Source organism: Myxine glutinosa, chromosome 5 (genome assembly GCF_964187855.1).
Source record: "Myxine glutinosa chromosome 5, kmMyxGlut1.1, whole genome shotgun sequence".
NCBI classification, from domain to species: Eukaryota; Metazoa; Chordata; class Myxini; order Myxiniformes; family Myxinidae; genus Myxine; species Myxine glutinosa.
Window position 1 is genome coordinate 136,579 of NC_136265.1, and position 19,840 is coordinate 156,418.

General features: G+C 45.9%; 1 protein-coding gene across 4 annotated transcripts in view; it reads right to left on the reverse strand.

Moving 5' to 3' along the window:
* GLYR1 (glyoxylate reductase 1 homolog) overlaps positions 1-19,840 on the reverse strand; it is a 297,703-nt gene that overhangs the window by 54,659 nt on the left and 223,204 nt on the right. For 2 of the 4 annotated variants that reach the window (XM_078777480.1, XM_078777477.1), the window contains exon 13: positions 9,897-10,051. In XM_078777480.1, coding sequence (XP_078633606.1) covers positions 9,897-10,051 — 155 coding nt within the window. The remainder of the gene's footprint in view (positions 1-9,896; positions 10,052-19,840) is intronic. The other 2 variants (XM_078777478.1, XM_078777479.1) reach the window with 1 other exon arrangement.

Below are 19,840 nucleotides of genomic sequence, written 5' to 3' on the forward strand. Positions count from 1 at the left end.
GAGTGAAGAAGACTACATTCAATATCAAAAGGTTGAGAAAGCATCACTAAAAACTGTGTTTGAATACATCCGGAACAATTTATTTTCAAATCCAAGGATTATTCCACTGCTCGATATCACAGCCAAGCTTGTGTCATCAATGGCGTCTGCAGGCATAAGTGAGATCACCAATTCCACCAAGAAAAATATCCGGCGCAGTATAGAGATGCAGTTCTGCGATTCACTGACTTTCTTCACAGAGAACCGTCACGTTTACCTAATGCCTGATAACCTAACCAAAACGATGTTAGCTGCTGAGTTGATCCACGTGAAATCAAAGCTGGAAACATTTGAAAAAGCCAGTAATGACAACATAATTGTCCAAGCAGCCATGTCACTGCGAGATGAAATTAAAGCCGCTTCCTTCAATGACAATTGGCCTCCTCAGCCAGCAGACCTCACTCCAGATTATGTGAAAGTTCCACCGACTCTACAGAGATTTTTGAGAATCTTACTTGGTGGAAGTGAGAACGGCTCTGCTCGCATAAATAGACTAACATGGTCGATGGCACAGGATGTCATCACTGCAGTAAGTGTTGGCACTGAAAACATCAAAACATGTCTTGCTTCCATGGGCTATCAAAACACTAACTGGTAATGTTGAGTTGATCATAATCTTGAATAGACTCGGACATGGGTGTTCATACACAGCTCTGGAAGAGATTGACACAGCACTCTGTTTTGACAAAATAGCAACTGTTAACAGCGATGATGTTTCTCTTCCTTCAGATGTGCACCACTCTATCCCGACAGTATTAGCGTTTGACAACATTGACAGGTTAGAAGAATCCCCGAGTGGAGGTGGAACATCACATGGAGTCAATGGAATCATTGTCCAACCAAAATCATTTTCGTGTATGCCCGCACAGAAAACATCTGTTGTTGATAAACAAGAGAAGAAACGATCCATTCAATCATCGGATAAACTGCTACCAGTGTATAGTGTCGGGAAAAGAAAAGGTCCGCCAGCAATACAAACAGCTGATTTGTCTGGAACTCTTGAAGATGCAGCTTCTAAAACACAGAGGAGAAACCACTTGTGGGTGTTGATGCGTTTGCTTGACCCACTTCATCAGAAAGTCAGCTCATGGACAGGTTTTAACATCATGACAAGGGGTCATGTGGAGGTGATGGAAGATGCTGTAGGCTATCTGCCCTCTATAAATGCACCCGCAACAGAAATGGCAACAGCGCAGGAGATTCTCTCCAATGCTTTATAGATCATGTCTTCACTCCATCTTGAGAACATTGCAATGGTACTCGATCAAGCTCTGTTTGCTAAGACAACTGAAATAGCTTGGAAGCATCCCACCCAGTATGGAAAAATTGTGCATCGTGGAGCTCTTGGAGCATCGTGGAACCTGACACAAGACGTTTTCAACCAAATCCAAGAGTTCACATGTCTTCTTTACTCTAAAAACACAAACATATGTGGTGTAAACGATCTGCGCTATAATATGTTCTGTGCAAGAAAGGGCGACGTCGAATCTGGACAGCTTCCACCATGCGCAGACACACTGCTGCAGCACACACTTCGTGCAAATTACCAAGCTGCTATCTGGAGGCGAAGCCTAGAATGCTTTCCAGACATCCCCAAGCCATCAGAAGGCCATGGCTGGGAATTAAACAGTGAAGGAGAACTAATAATTCAGTGGATGACTGGCTTGCCGGCTCCAGATGTCGTTCTTAGTCTCATCTCATGCAAGTGTGCACGGAGTTGCCGCCAGTTGGACTGTTCTTGCATGATTAATGGTCTAAAGTGCACTGCTGCATGTAAACTGCAGAGTTGCACCAACATGGCACAAGAAGACGATGATTACGATGATGGTGCTGATATTGAACAGGACTCAGATGATTGCGACAGTGATTGTGATAACGAAGAGGATTAACGTCAAAAACTTGTAAACGAATTTTTTATCAGTGTATATATGAAGAGTTTGGCTCCAAAACGAGATAAATCCATTTTCGAGGTTTTAACAAAAATGGCAGAAAAGGTCAAAATTCAAAGGCAAATGTATAATATACATGTTATTATTGCCAAGAAACCCAGGATTTACGGCACTTTGGGACGAAAAAGCCCAGGGAAAGTTTGATCACTTTGACAATCTTTTGACAACAAAAAATCGAAAATGTTAAATTTGGCATTTATTTCATTTTGAAACCAAGCTCTTCGTATGTCACATTGGTACCGATAGGCTAAACCATTTTCAGATTTCATTCAGCATGCCATGGAGGTTAGGTTTGAAGAGGACTAAACATAGCCATTGAGTAGAACATAGAACTTTTTCTATTTCCCTACAATTTCATAGACATTGCACAAGCTGTTTTGGGTAGAGAGCAAAGCACAACGTACTGGAGGGAATATTTCCAGTTTCGCATGCCCCACACATCAATTAATAATTCATTGTATGTAAACTTGTTAACATGGGTTTAACACATACCAATAGGTGTAAGGGTCTTATCTAGGCATCAGAATTGTGAAAATGTGTGTAACCGATTTTTAAAGTAAATTTTTGCTGGACGATGTACTCATTTTCAGTAGTGCCTGAATTTCGTGACCTTGTGACCCCTGGTGACCTAATTACTGATCCAATTTACATATTAATGAATGCAATGCGGAGAGGGCTTCAAGACACACATTATAAGTGGTAATATGTTGGCCTATCTTGTGTGGTTCAAACGTTATGCCTATTTTTATTTCCCCTAACCCATAATTTTGTTTTAGAATTTGGCCGCATACAAACAAAATAAATGGATTTTTCACCAAAAACGCGGAGGCTACGGTAATTATGACTAATATTCTCATGTCGGTAATCATTACCTTTACTGAAAATCTCGATCTATCTGCCCCAATTTGGTTTAACCAACTTATTTAGACAACTTCTGGGAGTGACTAGTTAAAAAAAAACAAATTTAGGCATTTTCCAAGCATTTTTAAGCAAAATTCTTGGCAAACATGTATAAAAATGGTTAAAATAAGTATTGACATGTTCCAAATTATAAAGTGAATAACATTTGATAAGTACAAATTAAGATTTGACCATCAGAATTTACCATGCAGCAATAGCTTTGAATTACATGAATATTCCTTGAAAATGGCAGCCACTTTTAAAGATGGCGTCGGAAATGGCATTAAGCTACTCATTTGAAATGTCCATCACTCATTTTCATGGGCGTCAGACATTGGTGTAACTAAAAATCATAGTGGGAATTAGTCCCCAAACTTGATACTCAACTTCAAAAATTTTGGACCTGGCTCATGGACTATTATGCTTTACAAGCCACTGGTGTGTTCAAAGACGGGATGGCATCCACCTGACCTTGAGGATGTTTTGATAATGTCTGCAGCTGAAAAACACAGGGACTGGGTGATCACTGCTTTAACGATGAGTGTAAAAAGCTATATTTGCATTTATCCCTCTTTATATCATATAAATGAAGTTAATAGTACTTATAACTATTGAGATAAGGATATATATATATATATATTTGCGGATTTGAGAATCCTGCACGTTGTAATTGTTGTAAATATCACCCTCTGTAAATTGTAATGATTCTTGTAAATACCTCCATTTGTGTAAAGGTCAAAGGTCGTCCCCTTAGCTAGACCATGTACAAGCACGTAGGCCACCATAGAACCTCTCTATAGTTATTTCCTTATTATGTGTTCTAGTTTAATGCTCTGTTTTCCATTAATTGACTCTGCATTGCACCAAATGAACTAAGGTAGAATCCCCTTTCAATTGCCCCAGAACCTCCATTGCCAACCGCATTGCCAACCGCATTACCAACTGCATTCGCCCTCCATTGAACACGCGGTCAACTCGGGGAAGAAGGGTGTGGCCCCACCTCGTCATCAGAAGGAGGAGTGAGCCAGCCCCCGATCAACCAACCAAGCATGAGGGGTTTGGCCTGAGAGGGCGGAGAGAGAATGATTGAGGAGGTTCGTGAAAGTTCCATGGGCGTGGTTATATAACCCGTCGCGCGGAGCCCCCACCTCAGTCAGGAGATGAGTGAGGAGGACGCACCGAGCAGTTCGGTTGAGGAGGAGCTGAGTTGAGTTGGTTTGACCTCAGTTGAGTTGAGTGAGCAGAAGATTGAAGGTTTGAAGAGAGGAGACGTTGTTTGCAACCAGCCCCGGCGCGCGCGCAGCTTTGACGCGCAGTTCGACCCGTTGCTACGCGGGAACCAGATTGCGGGGGCATCAGTGGCCGTCGACTTCCAGCCTGACGTCCCGTGTGGGATCAAGCTCCAGCCAGCGTCCAGCTGAACCTTCCTCCCCTTCCTTCCACTCATTCCTGCCTTCATTCCCCATTCGTGTAAGTCTGACTGTCGTCTGTTTGTCTGTGTTGTCTGGAAAATAAGTAAGACTATCGATAAGCTAGAATTGCACTGTGTCTTCTTCCTCTTCTGTAATTATTTTCGTATCTTTCCTTCTCCCTTGCTTTCTTTGACTTGTACATAATTAGTAATAAATCCCTGTTCTTCCTACCTTTGCCTTCCTTTCTTCACATCCGTTCGTCTTTGTGATTTCCATCATTGAATACCTGTGGCACGATTTGGCCAACGCAAAGGAATCGGGGGTAGTACTTGCTAATGGTTCGAACCGCGGGCTGCTAACCCGCTCGGCAAATAACATCTTGTCCGTGGTTTCGAACGGGGCTATCCACCGGCTTCGTGGAGAGGTTGGCGGAGGTGTACGGAACTCCCTTGACCAATAACCTCGGCCAATCTCACCCCACGAAGAAGCGGGATAGTTCCAGGACCGGGGAGACGGCCAGCTTAACAGGACAAGGGGCTAACCACCCCTTGCTCACGGGAGAGCCGTCCCCCGTTTCCGCAACAAAAAAAATATTTTTTTTTAAATAAAAAAATATATATGTATAAATATATATATATAAATATATAAATATATATTCTCGATAAACCTGAAACCTTTGACATACATATGTATGTCAAAGGGACAGTGGGATAATTTTTCCTGTTGCGGGCAACGTATGATGTGCTTCCGTCACCAGTAAACTTGAGATTGTGGGGGTTGTTGCAGGAGGAGAGATGTTATTTGTGTGGAGGTGTGGGAACAGTGCAGCATGCACTGAATGCATGTTCAGTAGCATTGGCAGCAGGACAATACAGGTGGCGACATGATCAGGTGCTGGCGGTGGTGGTGCAGATGGTGAAACAAGAGGTGCTGAGGTCGAGAAAAAGAAGAGTTGAGAAGGAGACTGATGGGGGAGAGGTGTGGTTTGTCAAAGAGGGCCAAGTGGAAAGAGGTGGAAAGAGGAGTAGGTGGAAAGCAAGAGGGCTGTCAGATGCTAGTGATTGGCAGGTGGTGACAGACCTAAAGCCACAATTGGTATTCCCAGAGGAGATCTGTGTGACAAGGTTGCAGCCTGACATTGTCATTTGGTCAGGTGCAACAAGACAGGTCATCTTCCGGGAATTGTCGGTACCTTGGGAAGAGAACATGGAGGAGGTGCACGAGAGGAAGAGAGGAAAGTACAGTGAGCTGGAGGCAGAGTGCCGGGAGAAGGGTTGGCGAGTTTCGTGTCAGCCATTTGAGGTGGGGTGTAGAGGGTACATTGGAAATTCCTTTTCTGCATTTCTTGCTTGGCTTGGAGTGTGTGGGACAGAAAGAAGGAGGATGTGTGACAAGGTGGCCCAGGTTGCCTTGAAAGGCTCATTTTGGATATGGAGGAAGTTTATGGAGGCACGTCGAACGGTGTAGGTTGGTTGTGTGTGGTTTTTTTTTTTGTTACTATTATTATTTCTTATTTTGTGTATATGAGTGAGTGGGTGAGGGTGTGTGTTTTTGCAATTAATTTTTGCATGAGTGTGTGTTTTTGTATGCTGAGTGGTGTATGTTGTAAGGGTAGGTGGTTGGTTGGTGTGTGTGTGTGTGTGTGTGTGTGTGTGTGTGTGTGTGTGTGTGTGTGTGTGTGTGTGTGTGTGTGTGGGTGTGTATGTGTGTATGTGTGTATGAATGATCTGGTGTGTTTTGTTGGTGAGTGGTGAAGGGTATAAAGGTGGGTGTTTGCGTGTTCCACCATGCTTGTTTGGTGCTGTGGATTCTGGATGCGGAGGTGTTGTTGTTGTTGTAGTCTGCGTTCGCACTGGCTGGGGGTGGGGGTATGTACGCATCCAGGTGTAGTTGCTGCATGTGTATGTGCCCCTGCTGGCCCACCTTAGCTGACCGTATCGAGGTTGAAGGGCCGAAACGGGATGATGCTGAGGACCTCGACTGAGGACCCGGTCAGTGCGGCACACTTGTGACCAGGTGTGTTTTGAACATATATATATATATATTCTCGATAAACTTAAGACTACATATTTATGTCAAAGGGACAGTGGGATAATGAAATAATATGAAGGAGACACTGTCTGGATTGGAGAGACAGAAAAATGTCACTCGACCTCGAACAAGAACATCGAGCGCAATGCTCACACCCATTTGTGCCGGCAAAGGATAGACAACCTTTGGCCTCGTGAAAAGTTGTATGAGGGAGTTTGAAAAGGAGAGACATCAATCAGGGATAGTCCTGAGTTCTGACAAAACTCCTCCTCTCTCTTTGACCTCTTGCAATCTTGCATCCTCACACAGTTCCCTCTTGATCCTTTGCCACAAGACATCACCTTGAGTAGCTAATAGGGTGTCTTATACCCTATTCCCCTCACCCCACACCTGCATCCTACAGACCGATCCGACGGAGGGTTCAATGGACGGGCGCCCTCTATAGACGCCGCCATAGTTGGGAGGCGTCCGCTTCATTCGGCTTGCGCTCCAGCGTTCAGATTACATGCAGTTACCGGTCTCAGTTCACTTTGCCGAAAGAATATCGATACAAAATATATTTGTTTGTTACCATCGGAGAAGATGGAATCGTGGATGATACCACTGGTCCACCGAGCTATACGACCGGTGAGGAGCCGGTGTGGCGGCCCGCGCGGAGGTGGACTCTGAGGGAAGAATCCATGCGGGGCGGCAGTGATACACCCACCGTGACCTGGCCGTATGGAAGAGTCGATGAAGCGATAAGGAGCCGGTGAGGCGGCCCGCGCGAAGGGACGGAGGCCCAGTCGGGTCTGCCAGATGAGCCTTCGGCGCCCGGCGATATCGCCGAAAACGGGGTTTGTATCGTGTGCCTTCAGGTGCCAGGTGTCCACGACCGCTCCACACGTACAGAGAAACACTTGAGAATGATTATCAAGGACACTTTTCATGTATGATCGCGATGATAGTTGTGCTGGCATAGCCAGCTGGAGTTAAGTTTGGATCGGGACGCCTCCCAGTAATGGCGGAGGCAAGAGCGCCACATATCGGCGAAGGGGGCACGATCGTCCTTATCGGATCGGTCTATACCATTGTGTTGTGAAAACTCCAAAATTAAAGCTGAACTCAAGGAACATTTTTTTGAGATTATCAGAGAGTTCTTTTGCACTGATTGTTGTAATTATTGTGCTGTTTCTGTGTTACTCTTGTGATTGCTGCTGGTTCTTTGTAATTGCTTTGATATCTGATCGTCTCTCCAATTAAACATTCTCAATTCGACCCAGAGTGGACATTGAATCATTTCAACGCCAGTGCATATGTGCCCACGCCAGTGCCCACTGCAACTGCTTGCTTGTACTAACAGGAAATCTTATGAACTCGACACTCAATCCATGGACATTTCTCATATTTCCGATATTTCCATGAGTCTGATTTGCATTCAGGAACAGAACAATTATGGTTTGAACACCATTTTGAAATTGCCACCCTTTCATCTAAATGCTGAAAATTATGTCACAAACATTACTTGAATTACATATTCTGTGCCAGCAACAGCAGTTCAAAAGTGCCGGGCAAGCTAAACTGAATCAATGAGCACGGACACACACACACGGACCCACACACACACACGGACCCACACACACACACGGACCCACACACACACGGACCCACACACACACGGACCCACACACACACGGACCCACACACACACGGACCCACACACACACGGACCCACACACACACGGACCCACACACACACGGACCCACACACACACGGACCCACACACACACGGCCCCACACACACACAGACCCACCCCCACACACACACACGAAACCACACACACACAAAAGACCCACACACACACGGACCCACACACACACACAGACAGACCCACACACACACAGACCCACACACACACACACACACACACACAGACCCACACACACACACAGACCCAAACACACACACAGACCCAGACCCACACACACACAGACCCACACACACACCGACCCACACACACACCGACCCACACACACACCGACCCACACACACACAGACGCACACACACACAGACGCACACACACACACACACAGACACACACACACACAGAGACCCCCCCCCCCCCCCCCCCACACACACACACACACACACACACACAGACAGACCCACACACACACACAGACCCACACACACACACAGACCCACACACACACACAGACCCACACACACACACACATAGACCCACACACACACACACATAGACCCACACACACACACACAGACCCCCACACACACACACAGACCCCCACACACACACACAGACCCCCACATACACACAGACCCCCACACACACACAGACCCCCCCACACATCACAGACCCCCACACACACACAGACCCCCGCACACACACAGACCCACACACACACACACAGACCCCCACACACACACACACACAGACCCCCACACACACACACAGACCCCCACACACACACAGAACCCCACACAAACACAAACCCCACACACACAAAGACCCCCACACACACACAGACCCCCACACACACACAGACCCCCACACACACACAGACCCCCACACACACAGAGACCCCCACACACACACAGACCCCCACACACACACAGACCCCCACACACACAGACCCACACACACAGTCACACACAGACCCACACACACACGTCAACACACACACAGACCCACACACACACACACCAACACACACACAGACCCACACACACACAGACCCACACACACACACACAGACCCACACACACACACACACAGACCCACACAGACCCACACACACACACAGACCCACACACACACACAGACACACAGACCCACGCACACACACAGATCCACACACACACACAGACCCACACACAGACCCAAACACACACAGACCCACACACACAGACCCACACAAACACACAGACACGGACCCACACACACACACGGACCCACACACACACACGGACCCACGCACACACACACACGGACACGGACCGACACACACACACCCACACCGACCCACACACATGCACGGACCACACACGGACCCACACACACACACATACACACACACACACGGACCCACACACACACACGGGCCCACCCACACACACGGCCCACACACACACACGGACCCACACACACACACGGGCCCACACAGACACACGGACCCACACACACACACGGACCCACACACACACACGGACCCACACACACACGGACCCACACACACACGGACCCAAACACACACACGGACCCACACACACACACGGACCCACACACACACACGGACCCACACACACACACGGACCCACACACACACGGACCCACACACACACGGACACACACACACACACCCAGACCGACACACACACACAGACCGACACACACACACGGACCCACACACACACACGGACCCACACACAGACCCACACACACGGACCCACACACACAGACACACACACACACCCCATGCATGAAATGCCTCATTGGCATTCATACGTCATTTCGAAAGTCGCGCATTGCACGATCAATCAAAAAAAAAGCACAAATAAGCACATTGGTCGAAGTCTGACATGACCGATTCACCTCATTCGCTGCTGCCGCCATTGGCGTTTGTTGATGCAATGAGTCGCCCATCGCAATTGCCAGCCGCAAGTCTTTTTGAACATGCTTCAGTGAAGAGCTTGGTTCATAATCCCCCTGCAAGATACCTAAGAGGCAGGTGAGAGGAGAGCAATTAATTAATAATCGAAACAAAAACAAACAACTCTATTAATAAAAGATGTAGTGCCTTCATAAACAAAGAAGCAAATAAAAACACTCCAGCTAGAGCAGTGGTTCTTAACCTTTTTAAAGGCGCCGAACCCTAACAAAACCCACCGAACACTCGCGGACCCCTCAAATTTGACCAAAAAATTAAGAAGAATTGCATCTTAATGCATTTTCTGTTCTTCTTTTTGGGAGGCGATCTGGGAAATGCGTGGTTTGGTTTTGGCAAGGGCCACCCTCAAATCATTTTCCAATGCAAGCCTGCTCCTTTTCTTTGTTTTAATGTCCACCAGTTTCGAAAACGCATGCTCGCAGAGATACGTTGCAACGAACGGCGTGAGGATCTCAAGGGCAATTGTAGCGATGTGAGGATACCCTTCCATTTGGTGGCACCAAAACGTTGAGAGCGTTGTTGTGCCGAAGAGTTGTTGTTGAGTCGGCCTCTGCTGAAGTTCGATGAAGTCGTCGAGGTATTAGTCGTTGACATCTGCCGTTGCAACGTCGAAAGTAAACAGCTGCCGCACCCATGTTGGGTATTGCTCTTGGTCGGGGAAGTAGCCGTCGCATGACTTTCCCAGCTCATCCAAGTGCATGGCAATCGCTTGCTTCAGCTCCCCCGGGACAGAAGTGCCTCCAACTTCAGACTCGTCTTCGATCCCGCTCACCCACTCATCCAGAAGCGAAAAGTTTGCGAAGTTGTCGTTCTCTGTTCTCCGCCTCCACAACGGTAACTTCTTTCGGAAAGCGCTCAGCTTTTCTTCAGATTCGATGACATTCACTCCACCGCCCTGCATCTGACAATTGAGATGGTTGAGTGCGTCAAAGATGTCAGCCAAGTACGCCAAGGCGAGGATGAACTCTGACTCTTGGAAGTGCATTGCATGGCAATGCTGGTGTTCTCGCAAAAACAGGGCTAATTCTACAAGCAAGGCAAAAACACGCACAGCTCTTTGAAGATGCGATGATTCAGAGCACGACTTCGCACGTAATTCAGTATCAACGACGATTTTCAGAACATTGGCCAGTTTTGGAGGCAGGGTTTTTGATGCCAGCGCGTGTCTGTGCAGGACGCAGTGCGGGACGATGATGTGTGGTGCACCGGTCTTCACCAACGTTCCAAAACCGGAGTTGCATCCCAACATGGCTGGAGCTCCGTCCGAGCAAACTGCAGAAACCATGTTCCACGAGAGGCCGTTGCTTCTGAAGAAGTCGTCCACAAGCTTCTTCACGTCAGCTGCCTTCGTCGTTGTTGTGAGAGGCTAGCAGAACAGAAAGTCTTCCTTGATCTCGTCTCCTTTGACATGACGCACAAATAAGATGAGCTGGCTCAAATTCAAAACTTTGGGGGTCTCGTCGAGTTGAAGGCTGAATTTCGTCGGGCTCGCGACTAAATCTGCAACTACCTGGGCGAGGATGTCATCGCTCATGTCGTCGATTCTGCATCTGATGGTGTCATTTGAGAGTGGAACGAGAGACAACTTGTTTTCAGCAGCTTTTCCCAGCATGATGTTGGCCATCTTCAACGCGGCCGGTTTGATGAGTGTCTCACCAATGGTGTGCGGTTTGCCCTGCTTTGCGATCAGTAATAGCCCTGCTTTAATAATAAGCGTAATTACACATATATTCAAAATCGATACAAAACTTTAAAATAAAATTTAAAAAAATTGCAATGCGTTTCGGAGGACCTCCGCCGAACCCCTGAGACTGGCTCACTGAACCCATGGGGTTCGGTCGAACCCAGGTTAAGAACCACGGAACTAGAGGTTAGCTTTCACAAAACAATCATTCAGGTAGATAAGGTTTGAAAGGCAACACGTCACATCCACACCTCTGGCTTCACAAGCAAAGCAGCTGCATTCATACGAGAATGGTTGGTTCTTTTTGACATGGCTACTTGGGTTATGGGTTGGAGGCTTCCTTTACCGTTTTGTGATATATTTTAATTGAGACTGTGGCAAAACTATTTTGGACAGGATTTTCAAGTGATAGGCAGGTCAAGTCATTTCCTGAGTTCATAGCGCTTGGGATACAAGTATTAGAGGGCTACTCTTGATGGTCAGGAGCTGATTGGGATAAAGTATTAGAGGGCTACTCTTGCTGGTCAGGAGCTGATTGGGATAAAGTATTAGAGGGCGACTCTTGATGGTCAGGAGCTGATTGGGATAAAGTATTAGAGGGCTACTCTTCATGGTCAGGAGCTGATTGGGATACAAGTATTAGAGGGCTACTCTTGATGGTCAGGAGCTGATTGGGATACAAGTATTATAGGGCTACTCTTGATGGTCAGGAGCTGATTGGGATACAAGTATTAGAGGGCTACTCTTGATGGTCAGGAGCAGATTGGGATACAAGTATTAGAGGGCTACTCTTGATGGTCAGGAGCTGATTGGGATACAAGTATTAGAGGGTGACTCTTGATGGTCAGGAGCTGATTGGGATACAGGTATTAGTGGGCTACTCTTGATGGTCAGGAACTGTTTGGGATACAAGTATTAGAGGGCTACTCTTGCTGGTCAGGAGCTGATTGGGATACAAGTATTAGAGGTGTGCTCTTGATGGTCAGGAGCTGATTGGGATACAAGTATTAGAGGGCGACTCTTGATGGTCAGGAGCTGATTGGGATACAAGTATTAGAGGGCGACTCTTGCTGGTCAGGAGCTGATTGGGATACAAGTATTAGAGGGCTACTCTTGATGGTCAGGAGCTGTTTGGGATACAAGTATTAGAGGGCTACTCTTGCTGGTCAGGAGCTGATTGGGATACATGTATTAGAGGTGTGCTCTTGATGGTCAGGAGCTGATTGGGATACAAGTATTAGAGAGCGACTCTTGATGGTCAGGAGCTGATTGGGATACAAGTATTAGAGGGCGACTCTTGCTGGTCAGGAGCCGATTGGGATACAAGTATTAGTGGGCGACTCTTGATGGTCAGGAGATGTTTGGGATAAAGTATTAGAGGGCGACTCTTGATGGTCAGGAGCTGATTGGGATACAAGTATTAGAGGGCTACTCTTGCTGGTCAGGAGCTGATTGGGATATAAGTATTAGAGGGCTACTCTTGATGGTCAGGAGCTGATTGGGATACAAGTATTAGAGGGCTACTCTTGATGGTCAGGAGCTGATTGGGATACAAGTATTAGTGGGCTACTCTTGATGGTCAGGAGCTGATTGGGATACAAGTATTAGAGGGCTACTCTTGCTGGTCAGGAGCTGATTGCGATACAAGTAGTAGAGGGCTACACTTGATGGTCAGGAGCTGATTGCGATACAAGTATTAGAGGGCTACTCTTGATGGTCAGGAGCTGATTGCGATACAAGTAGTAGAGGGCTACACTTGATGGTCAGGATCTGATTGCGATACAAGTAGTAGAGGGCTACACTTGATGGTCAGGAGCTGATTGGGATACAAGTATTAGAGGGCTACTCTTGATGGTCAGGAGCTGATTGGGATACAAGTATTAGTGGGCTACTCTTGATGGTCAGGAGCTGATTGCGATACAAGTAGTAGAGGGCTACACTTGATGGTCAGGAGCTGATTGCGATACAAGTAGTAGAGGGCTACACTTGATGGTCACGAGCTAATTGGGATACAAGTATTAGTGGGCCACTCTTGATGGTCAGGAGCTGATTGCGATACAAGTAGTAGAGGGCCACTCTTGATGGTCAGGAGCTGATTGCGATACAAGTAGTAGAGGGCTACACTTGATGGTCAGGAGCTGATTGCGATACAAGTAGTAGAGGGCTACACTTGATGGTCACGAGCTGATTGGGATACAAGTATTAGTGGGCTTCTCTTGATGGTCAGGAGATGTTTGGGATAAAGTATTAGAGGGCGACTCTTGATGGTCAGGAGATGTTTGGGATAAAGTATTAGAGGGCTACTCTTGATGGTCAGGAGCTGATTGGGATACAAGTATTAGTGGGCTACTCTTGATGGTAATCACTACTACTACCCTCTTTCACTTGCTGTGGAGTACCTGAAGTAGCTTGGTGATTTTAATAGGGATCTCTAATCACTACTACTACCCTCTTTCACTTGCTGTGGAGTACCTGAAGTAGCTTGGTGATTTTAATGGGGATCTCTCATCACTACTACGACCCTCTTTCACTTGCTGTGGAGTACCTGAAGTAGCTTGGTGATTTTAATGGGGATCTCTCATCACTACTACTACCCTCTTTCACTTGCTGTAGCGTACATGAAGTAGCTTGGTGATTTGAATGGGGATCTCTCATCACTACTACTACCCTCTTTCACTTGCTGTGGAGTACCTGAAGTAGCTTGGTGATTTGAATGGGGATCTCTCATCACTACTACGACCCTCTTTCACTTGCTGTGGAGTACCTGAAGTAGCTTGGTGATTTTAATGGGGATCTCTCATCACTACTACTACCCTCTTTCACTTGCTGTAGGGTACCTGAAGTAGCTTGGTGATTTTAATGGGGATCTCTAATCACTACTACTACCCTCTTTCACTTGCTGTGGAGTACCTGAAGTAGCTTGGTGATTTTAATGGGGATCTCTCATCACTACTACGACCCTCTTTCACTTGCTGTAGCGTACATGAAGTAGCTTGGTGATTTTAATGGGGATCTCTCATCACTACTACTACCCTCTTTCACTTGCTGTGGAGTACCTGAAGTAGCTTGGTGATTTTAATGGGGATCTCTCATCACTACTACTACCCTCTTTCACTTGCTGTAGCGTACATGAAGTAGCTTGGTGATTTGAATGGGGATCTCTCATCACTACTACGACCCTCTTTCACTTGCTGTAGGGTACCTGAAGTAGCTTGGTGATTTTAATAGGGATCTCTCATCACTACTACTACTACCCTCTTTCACTTGCTGTGGAGTACCTGAAGTAGCTTGGTGATTTTAATCGGGATCTCTAATCACTACTACTACCCTCTTTCACTTGCTGTGGAGTACCTGAAGTAGCTTGGTGATTTTAATGGGGATCTCTCATCACTACTACTACCCTCTTTCACTTGCTGTGGAGTACCTGAAGTAGCTTGGTGATTTTAATGGGGATCTCTCATCACTACTACTACCCTCTTTCACTTGCTGTAGTGCACCTGAAGTAGCTTGGTGATTTTAATGGGGATCTCTCATCACTACTACTACCCTCTTTCACTTGCTGTGGAGTACCTGAAGTAGCTTGGTGATTTTAATGGGGATCTCTCATCACTACTACTACCCTCTTTCACTTGCTGTGGAGTACCTGAAGTAGCTTGGTGATTTTAATGGGGATCTCTCATCACTACTACTACCCTCTTTCACTTGCTGTGGAGTACCTGAAGTAGCTTGGTGATTTGAATGGGGATCTCTCATCACTACTACGACCCTCTTTCACTTGCTGTAGCGTACATGAAGTAGCTTGGTGATTTTAATGGGGATCTCTCATCACTACTACTACCCTCTTTCACTTGCTGTGGAGTACCTGAAGTAGCTTGGTGATTTGAATGGGGATCTCTCATCACTACTACGACCCTCTTTCACTTGCTGTAGCGTACATGAAGTAGCTTGGTGATTTGAATGGGAATCTCTCATCACTACTACGACCCTCTTTCACTTGCTGTAGGGTACCTGAAGTAGCTTGGTGATTTTAATAGGGATCTCTCATCACTACTACTACGACCCTCTTTCACTTGCTGTAGGGTACCTGAAGTAGCTTGGTGATTTTAATAGGGATCTCTCATCACTACTACTACTACCCTCTTTCGCTTGCTGTAGAGTACCTGAAGTAGCTTGGTGATTTTAATCGGGATATCTCATCACTACTACTACCATCTTTCACTTGCTGTAGGGTACCTGAAGTAGCTTGGTGATTTTAATAGGGATCTCTAATCACGACTACTACCCTCTTTCACTTGCTGTGGAGTACCTGAAGTAGCTTGGTGATTTTAATAGGGATCTCTCATCACTACTACTACCCTCTTTCACTTGCTGTGGAGTACCTGAAGTAGCTTGGTGATTTTAATAGGGATCTCTCATCACTACTACTACCATCTTTCACTTGCTGGAGGGTACCTGAAGTAGCTTGGTGATTTTAATGGGGATCTCTAATCACGACTACGACCCTCTTTCACTTGCTGTAGTGTACCTGAAGTAGCTTGGTGATTTTAATGGGGATCTCTCATCACTACTACTACCCTCTTTCACTTGCTGTAGTGTACCTGAAGTAGCTTGGTGATTTTAATAGGGATCTCTCATCACTACTACTACCATCTTTCACTTGCTGCAGGGTACCTTAAGTAGCTTGGTGATTTTAATGGGGATCTCTAATCACTACTACTACCCTCTTTCACTTGCTGTGGAGTACCTGAAGTAGTTTGGTGATTTTAATAGGGATCTCTAATCACTACTACGACCCTCTTTCACTTGCTGTGGAGTACCTGAAGTAGCTTGGTGATTTTAATGGGGATCTCTAATCACTACTACTACCCTCTTTCACTTGCTGTGGAGTACCTGAAGTAGCTTGGTGATTTTAATGGGGATCTCTAATCACTACTACTACCCTCTTTCGCTTGCTGTAGTGTACCTGAAGTAGCTTGGTGATTTTAAAGGGGATCTCTAATCACGACTACTACCCTCTTTCACTTGCTGTGGAGTACCTGAAGTAGCTTGGTGATTTTAATAGGGATCTCTAATCACGACTACTACCCTCTTTCACTTGCTGTGGAGTACCTGAAGTAGCTTGGTGATTTTAATAGGGATCTCTAATCACTACTACGACCCTCTTTCACTTGCTGTGGAGTACCTGAAGTAGCTTGGTGATTTTAATGGGGATCTCTAATCACTACTACTACCCTCTTTCACTTGCTGTAGAGTACCTGAAGTAGCTTGGTGATTTTAATGGGGATCTCTCATCACTACTACTACCCTCTTTCACTTGCTGTAGTGTACCTGAAGTAGCTTGGTGATTTTAATGGGGATCTCTAATCACTACTACGACCCTCTTTCACTTGCTGTAGAGTACCTGAAGTAGCTTGGTGATTTTAATGGGGATCTCTAATCACTACTACTACCCTCTTTCACTTGCTGTGGAGTACCTGAAGTAGCTTGGTGATTTTAATGGGGATCTCTCATCACTACTACTACCATCTTTCACTTGCTGTAGTGTACCTGAAGTAGCTTGGTGATTTTAATGGGGATCTCTAATCACTACTACGACCCTCTTTCACTTGCTGTGGAGTACCTGAAGTAGCTTGGTGATTTTAATGGGGATCTCTAATCACTACTACGACCCTCTTTCACTTGCTGTAGAGTACCTGAAGTAGCTTGGTGATTTTAATGGGGATCTCTAATCACTACTACTACCCTCTTTCACTTGCTGTGGAGTACCTGAAGTAGCTTGGTGATTTTAATGGGGATCTCTCATCACTACTACTACCATCTTTCACTTGCTGTGGAGTACCTGAAGTAGCTTGGTGATTTTAATAGGGATCTCTAATCACTACTACTACCCTCTTTCACTTGCTGTGGAGTACCTGAAGTAGCTTGGTGATTTTAATAGGGATCTCTCATCACTACTACTACCCTCTTTCACTTGCTGTGGAGTACCTGAAGTAGCTTGGTGATTTTAATGGGGATCTCTCATCACTACTACTACCCTCTTTCACTTGCTGTAGTGTACCTGAAGTAGTTTGGTGATTTTAATGGGGATCTCTCATCACTACTACTACCCTCTTTCACTTGCTGTAGTGTACCTGAAGTAGCTTGGTGATTTTAATGGGGATCTCTCATCACTACTACGACCCTCTTTCACTTGCTGTAGGGTACCTGAAGTAGCTTGGTGATTTTAATGGGGATCTCTCATCACTACTACGACCCTCTTTCACTTGCTGTAGTGTACCTGAAGTAGCTTGGTGATTTTAATGGGGATCTCTCATCACTACTACTACCCTCTTTCACTTGCTGTAGTGTACCTGAAGTAGCTTAGTGATTTTAATGGGGATCTCTCATCACTACGACTACCCTCTTTCACTTGCTGTAGTGTACCTGAAGTAGCTTGGTGATTTTAATAGGGATCTCTAATCACTACTACTACCCTCTTTCGCTTGCTGTAGTGTACCTGAAGTAGCTTGGTGATTTTAATGGGGATCTCTAATCACTACTACTACCCTCTTTCACTTGCTGTAGTGTACCTGAAGTAGCTTGGTGATTTTAATGGGGATCTCTCATCACTACTACTACCCTCTTTCACTTGCTGTAGTGTACCTGAAGTAGCTTGGTGATTTTAATGGGGATCTCTCATCACTACTACTACCCTCTTTCACTTGCTGTAGTGTACCTGAAGTAGCTTGGTGATTTTAATGGGGATCTCTAATCACTACTACTACCCTCTTTCACTTGCTGTAGTGTACCTGAAGTAGCTTGGTGATTTTAATGGGGATCTCTCATCACTACTACGACCCTCTTTCACTTGCTGTGGAGTACCTGAAGTAGCTTGGTGATTTTAATAGGGATCTCTCATCACTACTGCGACCCTCTTTCACTTGCTGTGGTGTGCCTGAAGTAGCTTGGTGATTTTAATAGGGATCTCTCATCATTACTACGACCCTCTTTCACTTGCTGTGGAGTACCTGAAGTAGCTTGGTGATTTTAATGGGGATCTCTCATCACTACTACTACCCTCTTTCACTTGCTGTAGTGTACCTGAAGTAGCTTGGTGATTTTAATGGGGATCTCTAATCACGACTACAACCCTCTTTCACTTGCTGTAGAGTACCTGAAGTAGCTTGGTGATTTGAATGGGGATCTCTCATCACTACTACGACCCTCTTTCACTTGCTGTAGGGTACCTGAAGTAGCTTGGTGATTTTAATGGGGATCTCTCATCACTACTACTACCCTCTTTCACTTGCCGTGGGGTACCTGAAGTAGCTTGGTGATTTTAATAGGGATCTCTCATCACTACTACTACGACCCTCTTTCACTTGCTGTGGAGTACCTGAAGTAGCTTGGTGATTTTAATAGGGATCTCTCATCACTACTACTACCATCTTTCACTTGCTGGAGGGTACCTGAAGTAGCTTGGTGATTTTAGTAGGGATCTCTCATCACTACTACTACCATCTTTCACTTGCTGTGGAGTACCTGAAGTAGCTTGGTGATTTTAATAGGGATCTCTCATCACTACTACTACCCTCTTTCGCTTGCTGTAGATTACCTGAAGTAGCTTGGTGATTTTAATAGGGATCTCTCATCACTACTACTACCCTCTTTCACTTGCTGTGGAGTACCTGAAGTAGCTTGGTGATTTTAATGGGGATCTCTAATCACTACTACTACCCTCTTTCACTTGCTGTGGAGTACCTGAAGTAGCTTGGTGATTTTAAAGGGGATCTCTAATCACGACTACTACCCTCTTTCACTTGCTGTGGAGTACCTGAAGTAGCTTGGTGATTTTAATAGGGATCTCTAATCACTACTACGACCCTCTTTCACTTGCTGTGGAGTACCTGAAGTAGCTTGGTGATTTTAATGGGGATCTCTAATCACTACTACTACCCTCTTTCACTTGCTGTGGAGTACCTGAAGTAGCTTGGTGATTTTAATGGGGATCTCTAATCACTACTACTACCCTCTTTCGCTTGCTGTAGTGTACCTGAAGTAGCTTGGTGATTTTAAAGGGGATCTCTAATCACGACTACTACCCTCTTTCACTTGCTGTGGAGTACCTGAAGTAGCTTGGTGATTTTAATAGGGATCTCTAATCACGACTACTAC